The following is a 15,102-nucleotide window of genomic DNA, read 5'->3' as shown; positions in this document are numbered from 1 at the left end:
AAAAACAAAGACTGGACTCGATGCCCCAGCACCTACTAGAAATGAACTTCCTGAAGGGGATGCTCATTCTGTGGTCATAAGAGGGCGATCTCAGTCATATAGGAAGGGGTTCTCATATGCTGATATCTGGGGATCAGAGTTACAATCTGCTCTGAAAGAATTCACCAAGGGGATTGCTGCAAGTCTGAAGCCAGCCTGGTCTCCATAGAAAGTTTCGGGCTAGCCAGGGCTACAGAGCAAGATTTGTCTCAAAGAAACAAATGAAAACTAAATCTGACTGTAATTGCAGCTCTTGGGGAGTTGAGGTGGCAGCATTGCAAGTTTAAGGCCAGCCTAGACTGAATAACTAGACTTTGTCTCAGACATATATGTGCACGCATGCACACACATACACACACTACATGTGTGCGTGAGTAGAACTGAGCTTTTTAAAGCACCTTTCAGTAAACGAAAGCGCTGTTAAGCAAGCAGGTACAGAATCTCCCTGTGATATTAAGAAATGTTGAAACCAGGGTATTTGCAGAATGTGTGAATGTCCTCAGAAATCTTAGCTCAAAGCTTCTCAGTCTCCCTAACGCCTCAACCCTTTGTTACAATTCTTCATGGTGACCTCCAGCTATATACATCTTGTTGCTGTTTCATAAATGTAATTTTGCTTCTGTTAAGAATCATAATATAAGCCGGGCGATGGTGGCGCATGCCTTTAATCCCAGCACTCGGGAGGCAGAGGCAGGCAGATCTCTGTGAGTTCGAGACCAGCCTGGTCTACAGAGCTAGTTCCAGGACAGGCTCCAAAGCCACAGAGAAACCCTGTCTCGAAAAAACAAAAAAAAAAAAACAAAACAAAACATAAAAAAGAATCATAATATAAACCGGGCAGCAGCAACACACGCTTTTAATCCCAGCACTTGGGAGGCAGAGGCAGGTGATCTCAATTAGTTTGAGGCCAGCCTGGTCTCTACAAGAGCTAGTTCAGAGAAACCTTGTCTTGAAAAACAAAACAAAACAAAACAAAAAAAGAATCATAATGTAAATATCTTGTTTTCCAACAGTCTCATTCTACCCCAATGAGGTTGTGATCCACAGGTTGAGAATCACTACCTTAATTGGCTAGTTAAAATAGTTACAATCACACATTTTCAGTTGTGTGTAATTTATCATGACAAAATACACGAGCAAAGTGAAGCAGAACACCTGCGACACAAAGTGGCCCTGGGAAAGGGTGCAAGAGAGTCCTTTGTGCTAGTGTGACTTCTCGCCAAGTCTGGAATTAACTCAAGAATGAGAAGAATTAACTCCGGAAAGACAGACGGGGCATTTGTTGAGCAGGGATGGATCCACAGGAGCCATTCTGTGATTTCTTATTTTTTAAAATTAAAACAACTAGATTATCACGATATGTGATGCACATAGGGCAGCCAGGGGCAGCTCTGGCTTGCCCCTCCCCTCCAAGTGGATTCTGGGGATGAAGCACCTCACCAGCCTCACTCTGTAATTTCCTTACATTTGGAAAACATGATGAGACCCCAGCTCTCTTGTTGTTTTGTTTTTGGCTTGGTTTGTTTTTTCTAGACAGGCTTTCTCTGTATAGCCTTGGCTGTCCTGGAACTCACTCTGTAGACCAGGCTGGCCTCGAACTCATCCCTCCCCCTTTGCCTTCAGAGTGCTGGGATTAAAGGTGTGTGCCACCACCGGCTGGCTTGACACCTCAACTTTTAAAAGAAGTTGTTTCCAAGGAAAGCAAAAAGCATAAAAGTTATTGTAAAAGAAGGGAAACCCTGATCAGAAGACATACTGACCAGGGTCCCCACATCCACTCTGGACAGCTCCTGAATAGAACCCTGGATGATACCAGTGGGAGCCCCTCCTTCTTGGACCTGAAATGGAGAGGGTGCCCCTGCCTGGGGTGTGCAACAGTCCCCACCCAAAGATTAGGTGTGGCCTCCACACCCTCCCCCAGCTCAGAATGCAGCCGGGCAGCAGGACTGCTCGTGACTAGAGTGTGGGGCTTCAAGGTGGAGTCTGAAGGGTCATGATGGAGGTCAAGATGAAGGGAACAAGCAAAACTGAGCAAAATCCCAAGTCAGACCACACCTGGGGAAGGTAAGGAACAGACGAGAATGTAGACCTAGAAGGATCAGATAGCAGGAGGGGCTGCCTTCTTTGCCCTGCCACACATGTGATATACACAGGGCCCACCCTGCAGACATGGGCAATGTGGATATTTAAGAAGGAAGTAACATCAGGATTCAGTCTCTCAAATGGTTCAGGACACTTAGAACATACACACACAGAAGGGATGGAGGCAGGAGCGGCTGGGAGGGAGGAGAGGATAAAAGGGACCAGGCAAGGGGGAGGGAGAACCGAAGGAAGAGAGGGACAAACTGGTAAACACTAGGAGCCCGTGGAGGGCCAGAAGTTGTGCGCCAGTCTGCTCGCTTGTAAACAGGACTTTCTTTTTCAAAATGAAAAATTAAAAGAAAGCAGCAAGCCAGCTGAGTCTCAGGGATACACAGAGGGCTACAAAGAGCAGAATGTGATCCTAAGTAAAATGCGACAAACACATACTGAGAATGCCTAAAAGAAACAGACCCGTGGTCCCGTGCAAAGGGACAGGAGGCAGGGGAAACTGAGGTAAACCAGTGTCGGTGCCAGACAGTTGAGGGCTGACTTTGAAGAGATAAATTCAGTCCTCTGCCCAAAATAAAAGCTGACTGCCTGGGGCTTTGAGAGAGCCACAGCTGAGGAGCTGAGCTCTTCCCTCATCCTGCGCCATACTGCCTGGCTGGCTTTGTACTGGACTGTGTCCAGAGAACCGCTTCCCTGGCTCTTAGCCACTACTACACACACAGCTAGTGGGTTCCACAGCTGTATGCATGCAGCTCCTGTCCCCAGTCACCTACAGAGGCCTCCCCTGTGCGCTCTTCAGCTGCTGCCATGCGGGCCACCTTGGAGATGATGGGTGCCACGTTGGTGGGGCCGTAGAGCTGGACCTTAGGCAGGCAGTTCTGGTAGGCCTCGACCACGCCCTGGATTCCTGCGGGGGAGAGAGGAGTGAGCCTGGCCCAATGTACCTCTCCGCCAAAGCCGCAGCCGCCAGCCCCTACCTTCACATTCATCGTCCTCAGGGTTGAAATTGATGGCAAAGTCATGGGACACCTGGGTGGGGACAAGAGTCAGCCAGGACCTTCCCAGAATCCACTTGACTCCCACTTACTGGGAGAAGTTAGTTTGTAGCTCTTGGGGCCCATGTGAGAAGATCTCCATGGAGAGAGGAAGCCAAGAAGGAGGCAGACAGACAGACAGACAGACAGACAGACAGAGACTAATGTGGGGCAATTACTTTAGCACCTGGACCCAACAGTAACGACATATTCGAAGGTACCTTAACAATAAATCCCCTCTCCTACCATCTTTTCATCCATAAGCAGCTGAACTATCACTGGGTCTTTCTGATAGGAGCGTGGGTCATGCCTACAGCTCCATCAGTCATCTCACTGGTCCACAGGCCAGAGTCTCCTCTCTCTCCATCCCCATCCCAAAAGGGAATGGTGGCAACCAGGGTTCTTGTACCCAGAACACCCCTGCCTGGGGAGGTGGAGGCACTAGAGGCCTAGGCAGATGCTTTGGAGTAGGGGTAGGGCCCCAGCCCAGGGCCCTCTTACCTCATACTTGGGAGGGATCCGAGCTCCAAATCCCAAAGCAGAAAATCGTTTGTCACTGGGAAAGAAGATGAAGCTGGTAACTCCAGGAACCTGGCCCTCACAGGGGAGTCAAAGTTGACACTGGACAGAGACCAGGAGGCCTGGGCCTTGCTGGGCCAGGAACAGGGAACATAGGCATACCACATAGGGGACATTGAGGCACTGAGCTCAAAGACATCATGAGCACAGGCAGGAAAGTGCAGAGTTGACAGTAGAAGGCTGGGAACTGACCCCGTGTTCTTCTCCCCAGGCCTGAAGAACCCGCTTAGGAGTCTTCCTGGCCTGAGATGGTGAGGGTCATGGACTCTGCTCTCTCCCACAGAGAGGGAGGGCTCCATGGACAGGGCGCTCAGGGTGGGGATCTGGGTCATGATGAGGATCTCAGAGTCCAGGCCGCCTGGGTTGGCACTTAGCCTCTGCCTAGCCAGTCACCCCAACCTGCGTTGAGTGTGTCTTCCGCTCTATAAAATGGTCTCCAATCAATCTCCAGGTTTGTGTCACAGTGAAGAGGTGTATGGCCATGTTAGAGACTAACACATTACCTCCCCCATCCCCTGAAGGTACCCCCTGCCAGGCTCGGTTGAGATGGCTGTCTGGTAGGTGTACTGTCTGCCTCCACTGATGTACTGAAAAGATGTTCCCACTCTTGCTCGAGCTGACCTCTCTGGTACATCAAGTGTTAATTACAGATGGTGTCACTTCGGAAAAGCCCCCAAGCCCAACCTGGCCTGGAAAAGTAGGTGGGGTCCCACCTGTCATAATCCTGGCAGACCTCGCCCACTGCCACCAGGGCCCTCAGGTACTCGTTGGGCTGGTAGGGGTTGATGTGGTGGAGGGAGCAGCTGTTCCTTGGGTCACCGTTGGAGGCTGTGAAGTCGATGGCTACCTGCAAGGGCCAGGATGATGAACATCATTACGTACCTGCACTTCCTCCTTTCCTGGACAGGCAAAGGGGACCCGAGAGCAGCTTGACGTCAAGAGCCTAGCACCTCAGCTTCCCCAGCTCTTTGCAAGCTTGACTGTTCACTGGAGTTACTCACTAGCCCCCAGGAGATGAGGGGGGTACCCAGACCCTAAAAACCCTAAGTCTCACTCTTGGAATAGCAGGATAGCATTGATCCTCTCCTCTGGGAGAGTCTCTGAGCTAAACTCCCCTCGGAAGGACAGGGCCCATGGAAACTCTTCTCAACTGCTATGGTCCTGCCTTGGCCTAGTCCCCTCTGGCCTTCTACCTGGCCATTCTCAAGGCCACCTTGGATGTGGCTCTGTTCAGCAGCCCAGCAGAGTTGTGTATAAACACAGCAGAGTCTGTGATGGGCTCCCCTAGACCTTCCTCCAGCCTGCTACCGTCTATAGCCTGCTTGAGGCTAAGCCAGCCGGACTCTGTAGTCCTTGTTAGCCAAGTGCTCACTCCTGTTTTCCTCTTCCAGGTTTTTTGTTTATCTCCCTATAATTTTGTAACAGGTAAGCCTTGGATGCTGCCGTGGGAGGTGGCCCAGGGCTGGTCCTGAACTCCTGCCTCCTTTTCCTGGTCATCATAAAGGGGAAGACATACGGAAATGAAGACACGAACTGTATTTTCCCTCTCTGTACATGGGCTGGGGTTCGGGGCGGGGCAGTGGTCCTGCCCCAGTGATTGGGCACAGCATGGAAGACAAGACCCATAGACTCACCGTGCAGTGGATCTGGCAGCCACCCATGATGTAATCCAGGAAGGAGTGGACCCTGTGGAGCTTCCAGGCAATGCCATTGGCAAAACCACCCATGATTCATCACCCCACCCGACTCCCAGAAGAGCAGGCCTGTGTCACTGGGGGAGGGAGCCTACTTGGCATCTCTCCCCTAGGCACTATGGTCTGTGGAAGCATCTTCCTCCTCCCTCAACCTCCCTGGGCGTTTCAGGACCTCAGAGCTCTACCTTTGAGAACCACCTGACAACATGGAGAAGCTAATCCCACCAACACATCTCCCTAGGGACTGAGGGCAGGGCCGAGGCTCACCTTCAGGTCTGCCAGGACTACCACCCCAGAATTCTTGTAATTGCGCTTCTTCTGTTTGTACTTGGCATTCACACAGTCCCACTGGGCCTGGGACAGGGACAGGGACAGGGACAGGCAGAAACCCACCCAGAGCAGCAGTATCCAAGCCCCTCCCGCAGAGGGGAGGGGCCAGGAGCCTCCTGAAGTCCCAGTGCTGCTGGAGACCTGACGCTCCACAAGACCATCTCCAAAGTGCACACAAGGCCCCTGACCATGCGGGTTAGGAATGGCCTCTGTGGGGACATACCCATCCCACAGGGGAGCAGTCAGGCACATAACGGAACAGAGAGGAGCCATGCAGATGAGATAGGGGCCCAGGTTAGACCCTGCACACACTGCAGCTTTGGCACTGTGGTCTACCATATTCTGAGCCTGTAGATCTTCCTGAGGGACCCCAGGGTCCAAGAAGGAGCTCCAGGCAACTCTCCCACCACACCCACCCAGCTACAGAGGGCTAGGCAGGGCCCAGGAAGGGTGCCCCTCCCAACTTGACACACAAATGGACATAGTTGCTCACTCGGTCACTTGCTTGCAGGTCCCGTGGTGGGTGTCACTGCTCTTTGTCACCATCATGTCTTCTCTGGGGTGGGGTAGAATAACTAGCCTCCCAGAGACCCTCTAGAACGAGTCAGAACCTGTGGCCTGAGACGGGCCAGCAACTCACCTGCTCCTCCTCAAAGGCCTTCTGCATCTCTGCGAAGGTGGTGGTGAAGTCGCCGATGAAGTCGTGCTTTCCTCGGGAGTCATAGTCCCAGACCAGGCACTGGGGAGCCCAGGCCTCTCAGTGGACTGTTCCTCAGAGGACCTGCGGCCCTTCCAGCCCTGGCCAGCCTGTCATTTATCACTTCCCTCCTCGGTCTCCCCTTTTCCTATAAGTCCTAACTCTCCCAGGCCTCCGTGGCTCTGGAGGAATTGGATACCTGCCCACGAGCCGTGGTCCCAACCCTATGGCTACGTTCCCACTCCCCGCCCACTCTAACCCTGACCCCACTTCCGGTCCTGTCCGCTACTGCATCCCCACCTTCAGAGGCCGCGTCTCCTCGCAGCTGCAGAGTGAATTCAGGGACACCTTGAAGGGCTCCCACACTGGGTTAAGGTTATTCTTCACTACCTGTGGACCAGAAAAGACTGACTTGGGTGGGAACCCCAAGGGAGCTAGGGCCCAGGGAACCCTGGGGTCCTTTAGCCAGGGTTCAGGGTTCTCAGCGTCCTGACCTAAAACAGCTGCGAAGGGGCGCTTGACTGGCAGCATGTACCCGGCCCCATGGAAACTATGGGTATTGCTAGGTTCAATTCAGGCTCCAAACAGGACTGGGTGTAGCCCAGACCTTCCCGCTCTCCACTCCCTCCACCCCTGACCCTAATAGTTTCTACCTTGCTCCCGCCACTCAGCTGTTTTCTCCTTAAATAGAATCTCTTCACTCAAATTAATTTGTCTCAAAAGGAAACTCTCTCCCCGCTCTAACTAAAATCCTGTTTCCCGGCAGGAGGAAGCAGGTACGCCTAAAAATAGGACCGGGGACAACAAAGCTGCCACGCTAAATTTGGGCGGACAGAGAGCCAATTCCACCCAGCTGTTCCATCCATCGAAAGAGAGTAAGATGTAAAGACGCCACGGTCACGTGGTCACCCTCAGCTTCACCCCACCCACTCACCCCCAGCCCCCCGTGTGGACGCTGGGCCCTTTTCAGGTCACTTCAATTGACCCCGGAAGCCCCTCTGTCATCAGGCAGTGGGCACCTCACCTCCGTCCTGTACACCAGCTGCTCGCTCCCATCGTCATTGACCCGATACAACTCTAGGAAGGGGTCCGACTTGCTGAAGAGGTCCTGGAGCAGAGGATGGGCTGGCAAGGGGGCTAGCCGGCTTTGAGGCTTGAGGATGGCCCCATCCCTTACGCCTGGATGCTGACTTCATCCTTTGCAGTTCATTGTTTCATTTCCACCCCCCTCCAGACTCAATTTCCCCAGGCATAAAATAAGTTGCTACTGTTCCCTGAGAGCCCACAGAGATAAGAACTCATCATCTGCAGCCTCCGCTGACTTCTGATGCACCCACCGTGGCCCCAGGTGTGTGCGCACAGCCCCCACCCCTCTCTCCTTCACTCCTGCTGTCTGGTGCCTAAACACTTGTTCACACCACCCACCCTTGCTGGTCCTGGTTTAAATCTCTCAGAAGGGATGGGCACCTATTCAGGGTCAGTTCCCACCCCAGGAGAAGAACCTATGAAGCAGGCTCAGTCCCAGTTCACGACAGTGACCTCATTGTCCTCCCTGGGTCTCTCTCCCCATCATTAAACATGCGCTCTGCCAGAGGTAGCTCGGTGATCACATGCCATGCTGCCATGCAGAGCGAGGCTTTCTGCCCATCCGGCAGAGAGCATGTGTTTGTGGCTGGGAGGGTGAGGGTGATGACAGTGACGGTTGTAAAACGCAACAGTTAGCAATGAACACGGTGACAGCAGCCTGCCAACGGCCCCACGCACAGCCATCAATCATGTCACTTGTTTCTGAAGCGTAGAAGAGGCCCGTGCTGAGCAGGAACTAGGTTCTCACCACAAGCCAGTCTGCAGGGGGCTCAGAGCCCAACATGCAGTGGATGCTAGCCTCACCTTGTCATCCAGTTTCCTGGCCTGGAAGGAGAGCTCCACATAGCCATTGTTCCCAGAGATGTCCTCGGCTATCACCTGGGTGTGTCACATGGGATCCGTGGGCTCCAGGTCATCGGTCTCATCCTCTTCCCTCAGCGGCCACTCGCCCTGAGGGGGCTCTGGTCTCTCCTAGCAGGCCTCGCTCCTCACCTCCCACGACCCCCTCCCCTAAGCCTTGTGGGAAGGGAAGATCTCAGCTCTGGTTCTCACCGTGATAGTGGACTTGCCAGCATTTCTGCCGAATCTCAACAGCAATGGGCGCGTCATTTTCTTCTGGGCCACAATCTGGAAACCAAGGAAATCGGCAGGGATAAAGGAGGAAGAGGATGGTCCTCAACCCCCGTAGGATCTTACTTCTGCACTCACTGGATCCCCACCATCCCCTGGGTTCCAGCAGCCTTCCTGCTGATGCCAGAAAGTTCTACTGGGCATCTGTGTGCCATCTCCTGGGCCATCCTATCACCTGCCTGTGGGGTACACACATCGTGCAGTTAGCAAATGTGCAGAGCACCAGAGCACATTCATTAGGGCACCCACCCTCAGTCAGGATCTCACTATACAGCTGGCCTGATTCTATTCTTTGATCTGGAAATGAGAACCCTTATAAGTGGCTGATTGAATGGCTCTGAGCCCCACCCTGGATCCCGACTGTCCCAAACAAGTCAGAGTGGCCCTGGGGTGGCAGAAGGAGCACACTTGACTTTTCTGCACAGGTGCCTGCTTAGAGGGGGCCATTCAGATGTGAGCCCCAATGCTCAGTTCCTAGAGAATTCATCTCCCAGCTTGGCCTCCCCTCCTCTCCTGTCACACCCACTGGCTAGATAGCTCACCCTGGAGCAAGCACCCCTAACTGAATGATGCCTTCACACAGCATATCACCTGTCCAGCAGGGAACAGAGCCTGAGAGGCAAGATTGAGGAAACCCTCTTGGGCAGCAGGCTCTGGTCTGAATACAGCCCTTCATGTCTCCCTGGAGAAATCAGTTTCTCTGTGTGTGAAGGCCGGGATGGTTCTGTTTACAGGGTAGCTACCACCTTGACCCCAGCAGAGCTGCCTGCCTCACATTTGCTAGTGGTTGGTGGAGACCAAGGGGTGATGGTAAAAAGAGCTAGAGTCCAGGCTGGAGAGATGGCTCAGCGGTTAAGAGCACTGACTGTTCTTCCAGAGGTCCTGAGTTCAATTCCCAGCAACCACATGGTAGCTCACAACCATCTGTAATGAGATCTGGTGTCCTTTTCTGGAGTACAATATATCCAGCATCCAGAACACTGTATACATAATAAATAAGTCTTTAAAGAAAAAAACAGCTAGAGTCTGTGGTACCTGATAAGTAGCCAAGCTGACTTCAGTGCACAAAGATGAGTTCAAGTACAGAATCTGTATGTATCCAGCCACATGTGGCCATGCATATCTATCTATCTATCTATCTATCTATCTATCTATCTATCTATCTATCTATCTATCTATCTATCTATCTATCCCACCTGGACTGTGGTGCATGTGTGCATGTGTTGGAGGTATCTATGACTGCTATCTTCTGTAGGAACCTGGAGGAATTGTGCCCCCACTTCATCTCAGCCTCTGTTATGTAAAGGGGGATGGCAAGAAGATCTAAAGAGAATGAGCCCTGACCTGGCAGTGGCAGGGATGAGTCACACACATGATGTTGGGATGGAGAATCAGATACCCAGAACATCCCATGGGGTTAACACACAGGAAACAGCCAGGGCACTGGCAGAAAAAGGCAGCCTGCAGAGTGACGGAAATGGCCATCTAGTCAGTAGACAGTCACATGAAACTGTCCATCTCGGTGCCTCATTGTGCTGTCTACAAACAATTCCTTAACGTGAAGGACATCCTGTGGTACACGGCCCAGGGCATACACACAGTAACTGCAGCAGTAAAGTGCTCGTCACGTGGACAACAGGGGAGAAAAGGCAAGGACAGTGGCTCCGGGCTGCCAGTGGAGTCCCCCGGGCAGGATAGCCTCATGCACTATTCCCCTTAACCCCAGCTGCAGGGAAAAATATGGAGACCTTGCCCGCCTTGTGGGAACTAGAACCCAGAACCTCAAACAGTTCTTGCAAACACTGCCACTGAGTGGTGCCTCAGCACGAAGAGAAAAAAGTTAGTGTAGGGTGAGGTGAGTGGTTTGGGGAGGGAAGGGATGAAGATGGAGGGAGGAAGAGAGGGAGGGAAGGAGAGAGGGAAGGGAGACAGGGAGGGAGGGGGAGATGAAGACATTTTTAAGATGGGATCTTCCTATACTGCCCAGGCTCATGTGGAACTGGTGGTAATCCTCCTTCCTCAGCCTGCTGAGGGCTGGGGTTATAGGTGGGAGCCACTACAGCTGTGGTTTCCTTCTTCCCTCTCTCCCTGCCTCCTTCCCTCCCTTCCTTTCTCTCTCTTCCTTCCTTCCTCCCTCCCTCCCTCCCTCCCTCCCTCTCTCCCTCCCTTCCTTCCCTTGTTGAGACAACATCTCAGTAGCTCAGACTGGTGTTGTCTGAGACCTGTCTGATGGTGGCCATGAACTCTGGACCCTCCCACCTTCAACACCCCAAATTAGAATCTCCGGCATACACTGCCATGTATGGGAAGGAATGGACGTGTGCGCATGCATGTGTGCGCGAAGGCCAGAGGAGGACATCAGGTGTCCTGTCCATCACTCTTGAGTCAGAGTCTCTCACTGAACCTGGAGCTACATCAGTGGTCAGCAAGCTCTAATGCTGGAGGTTTGAACTCAAGTCCTCAGGATTGTGCAACAAGAGCTCTTCCCAGGTGCTCTCTCTCTCTCCAGTCTCATGTAATCTAAGTTGGTTTCAAATCAACCATATAACTGAAGATGACCTTAAATTTTTTTTTTCTTTGAGACAGGATCTCTTGATGTAGCCCTGGCTGGAACTCACTATGTAGACCAGGCTGCTTTTAAACTCACAGAGATCCACCTGCTTCTGGCTCCTGGGTGCTGGGATTGAAATTTCTCACCATCACTGCCCAGCAACCTTAACTTTCTGACTCTCACCTCTATTTCTTTTTCTGTGGTTCTGGAGACATAAAACCCACGATAGCAAACACTCTATCGAATGAGGGACATTCCTACCTAGCTATCTTTAAGGGAAACTTGTATGACTGTTGATTTCTGTGAGAACACTTATCTGAAATGGGTACAAAGACCCAATGATAGGGCTCGGCAGGGGCTGGAGGGAGACATGCCAGAACAGGCCTGCTGGAAACATAGGAGCATGTAACCCAGATCAAAATTACTAAAACTGGTATGGAGTTGCATGCTTATAATTTCAGTGCTGGAGAAATGGAAACAAGAAGATCATAAATTCATTGTTACCCTAGGCTACACAGGGTGTTCAAGCCCAACCTGAGCTATGTGACATCCTGTACACACACACACACACATACACACACACACACACACACACACACACACACACACCATGTATGCACATTTCTTTATAAACAGACAAAAATTCTAGGAGAGATGGCTTAGCAGTTGAGAATACTCGTTGCTCTTGCAGAGGACCCAGATTTGGCTTCCAGCACCCACATAAAGGCTCACAACTGTCTGCAACTCTGCTTCCAGAGGCTCTGACACCCACTTCTGATCTCCAAGGACACGGGAGGAACATGGTACACAGACATAACAGCATGCAAAACAGCCATACACATAAAATAAATAAATTGTTAAAAATTGGTAAGGGGCCGGAATTGGTAGCACACACCTTTAATGCCAGCACTCGGGAGACAGAGCCAGGTGGAGCAGCCAGGACTACATAGTGAGACTGTCTAAGACAAACAACACAATCCGTACGAGAAAGAGGACATGCTGGAGCACTCCTGTAACAGCAGGACCCAGGAGCCTGAGGCAGGAGGATCTCAACTTCAAAGTCAGCCTGGGCTGTCTCAAACACACAAGTCCTTTTCCAGGAGCAGAGGTGGGCAGGGCCAGAAGCTCATCCCTGCAGAATCCCTGAGTAGAGAGCACCGCTGCGCTAGAAGCTACTCCTAACCTCCTCCCTCCCAAGGTACTGGGTACTCACTTGCCCCAAGGTACACTCCATGCCACCTAGGAAGTCATCATCTTGGCAACTCAGCCCACTAGGCCCGTGGGTGTCGTACACCTCAAATCGTAGCTTCTGCACCTCCTCGAAGTAGTAGTCGATAGTGAAGACCTTGGAGAACACGGGATGCAGGCTGCTCTTCACCACCTCGGTTCTGTCCACCTGCAACAAGTCTCATCCTGTGAGCCAACCCCGCAGGTGGGACCTTCCCTCAGATCTACCTGGGTTCCTGCCACCTCCCTTCCCACTCATCTGCGCTGTTCCAAGCCTGTTTTCCACCGATGGGGCCCATCTCCCGCCTGTGTACAGAGGGCTGCAGGCCCAGAGGGTCACTCCGTTGACCAGTGGCACTTCTATGCCTTGGATAAAGGAACATCCTTTTCCCAGCCAGTCACAGCCTACCGTTTCTCTGTATCCTCTCATCTCGTGCCCATCCCCACCTTACAGATGGAAAAAACTGAGGCTCAGAGACCAGCAGAGTTCTGCCCAAGGACCAAGATGTCAGGGACAGAATCAGATTCCAGCCCTGGGCAGGGCAAGCCCAATGCAGGGACCTTTCCCCAGCACTCAACTGAGTGGCAAAGAGATGTCCCTGCTGGACCGACTTGGGTTCACCAGCCTCTCCCACTGAGTTCCGCACCCTCCTCCAGTACATATACCAATGGAAAACTTCAGCTAACAGACTATCAAATCCCCTCACCATGGAGGCTTCTGCATATAAAACAAGGGTCTGCCTGGGCCCTTCCCAGAAATGCACGCACCAGGCAGCAAGCAGACCAAGCAACAAAATGCTACGGAAGGACCTGGGTCACAAGATGGCCCTTAAATAGCCTGGAGTAGCAGAAGCCCTCCAATACCGTCTAGTAATTTAAACACATGGTTTGGGGCAGGCCCTTAATCTTCAAGGTCAATGAACCACAAGATGTCTCAGCCCCAGAGCCTAAAAAATACCCTGAGATGCCAGAGTAAACATGCAGAGCGGGCGTTAAGTGAGGTACCACCCCAGAATGTCTCCCCCTGCACTGCTCGGATCTTCTGCACACCCTAGGCTCCCTGGCTATCCCCATAATAGTCACGGGTCTGTCTAACATCTTCCCTGGCTCTTCTCCCCTGCTTCCTACACATGACTGCCACAGCCAAGGGGTGCCCCAGAGCTGATGTTGGGGGGCACCCGAACAGGCTCAGGTCTTTTGTGCCTGTTAGTTTCTCACTCCTGAGGTAAAGCCAGTACCCCACGGGAGATGGTGAGAAAGGGTTTTGTGCAGCACAAAATATGGGCAAAATCCCTGACCCTGGCCCAGAACTAAGAGCCGAGGACTGAAGAAAGCTAGAGACTTCAGGGAAGCACCCTTCCCTGAAGATGCTGGCTACCCTGGGTTTATGGGTGTCCAGTGGAAAAACCCCAAGCTGATGGCAGGCACTCACATCTGAGTTGGCAGGGGGCATTAAGGAGTGGGGAGGGACTTGCTGCCCACAAGGATAGCCGCTGGCATATAATTTGTAATTTCTCCTAACCAGTGAGGAGACAGGTGACAGGGCTGGGCGACTTGAATCTGAAAGATGGAGTCGCTGTCCAGCCCTGCCCAGCTCCATTCTACTCAACCAGCGAGGTCTAGCCAGCAGCCTTAACACCACTGGCCACCCTACTTAAGGTACCTCTGTTTCATGGGTGAGAAGCGCATTGCAGCCAATAGAGAGGAGACCCTGTGACCTTAAATAGCCCCTATACCTGCCTCAGGCATTGTCCGCCACCCCCCTCCCCGCCCCCGTTTCTGAGCCGCACTCCCTCCTGAGTTCATTAGTCTAGCCTGGGCACTTCGTTCTAGCTCTAGAGTCCTAGCCTGAGCCCCTCTGCTGCACTTCTGAGCACTTTCCACCAAGATCCCTTTCAGTTGCTGCTCCCTTGTTGCCCCGCCCTTCTCACAGCAGGTGGACACCTCCTCTTTTGCCCTAGTAGCCCCAGTTTGAGAACACCCTTGCCAGAGCCCCAAATCCCAATTCACACTTAGATCTTCAGATGCCCAGCTCCAGGACGCTAGGCGCCCTACCTGTAGCCACTGGCCCTGTGCCTGCTGCAGCAACACCACGCTGGGGTCGGACTTGGTCAACGGGTCCCGGTCCAGCAGGTGCCGGCAGCTCAGCCGCAGCTCCACCTTCGAGGCGCAGGGTGCAGGCACCACCCCCGGGGCCACCGTGCGCTCCGAGTCCCCGCTCATGCTTCAGGCTCTGCACTCGAACCGGTGGGCGCCGGAGAAATGGTGGCCGGGCCAGGCGTGGCCGCGCTCCCCCGCACACCCGCCGGGCACGGGCACACGTGTCTCGGGCGGCCGCCGCTGCGTTGGGGCTGTAGGGCGGCGATGCAGCGGGGAAGGGATGGAGGGGACCGCGAAGGGGCGGGGCCGGGGTGGGGCCATAAGAGAAAAGCACAGGGACTAAGCAGAGAGCAGACAACCCGGAGAGCCGCCCCTTTGGAGCTGGGTTTCGATCTCTGAGCTGAGAGATAGGGGTCTGGGTTACACGCTAGCTCTGGGATTGCGGTATCTCTATAGGGTTCATTCGGGGCTGGAGGCTCCGCACTGCTGAAACCTAGGTACCGGGTTTGGGTCCAGACAGTCTTGGAGAGAGGCACAACCCAC

At 53.0% G+C, this 15,102-nt stretch overlaps 1 protein-coding gene across 1 annotated transcript in view; it reads right to left on the bottom strand.

The window, feature by feature from the left end:
• Positions 1-14,834, bottom strand: part of Cpne7 (copine 7) — an 18,248-nt gene extending 3,414 nt beyond the window's left edge. The window contains exons 1-13 of the mRNA XM_005345817.2: positions 14,515-14,834; positions 12,446-12,628; positions 8,604-8,678; positions 8,355-8,429; positions 7,489-7,572; positions 6,765-6,854; positions 6,408-6,506; positions 5,705-5,791; positions 5,378-5,437; positions 4,457-4,590; positions 3,666-3,720; positions 3,108-3,159; positions 2,904-3,037 (exon numbers count right to left, since the gene is read on the bottom strand). Coding sequence (XP_005345874.1) covers positions 2,904-3,037; positions 3,108-3,159; positions 3,666-3,720; positions 4,457-4,590; positions 5,378-5,437; positions 5,705-5,791; positions 6,408-6,506; positions 6,765-6,854; positions 7,489-7,572; positions 8,355-8,429; positions 8,604-8,678; positions 12,446-12,628; positions 14,515-14,682 — 1,296 coding nt within the window. The 5' untranslated portion in view covers positions 14,683-14,834. The remainder of the gene's footprint in view (positions 1-2,903; positions 3,038-3,107; positions 3,160-3,665; positions 3,721-4,456; positions 4,591-5,377; positions 5,438-5,704; positions 5,792-6,407; positions 6,507-6,764; positions 6,855-7,488; positions 7,573-8,354; positions 8,430-8,603; positions 8,679-12,445; positions 12,629-14,514) is intronic.
• Between the last annotated feature and the right edge of the window lie 268 nt (positions 14,835-15,102).

This window comes from Microtus ochrogaster, chromosome 4, assembly GCF_000317375.1.
Source record: "Microtus ochrogaster isolate Prairie Vole_2 chromosome 4, MicOch1.0, whole genome shotgun sequence".
NCBI lineage: Eukaryota > Metazoa > Chordata > Mammalia > Rodentia > Cricetidae > Microtus > Microtus ochrogaster.
The sequence above is the reverse complement of the archived record's forward strand: the minus strand, read 5'-3'. Positions and strand labels throughout refer to the sequence as shown.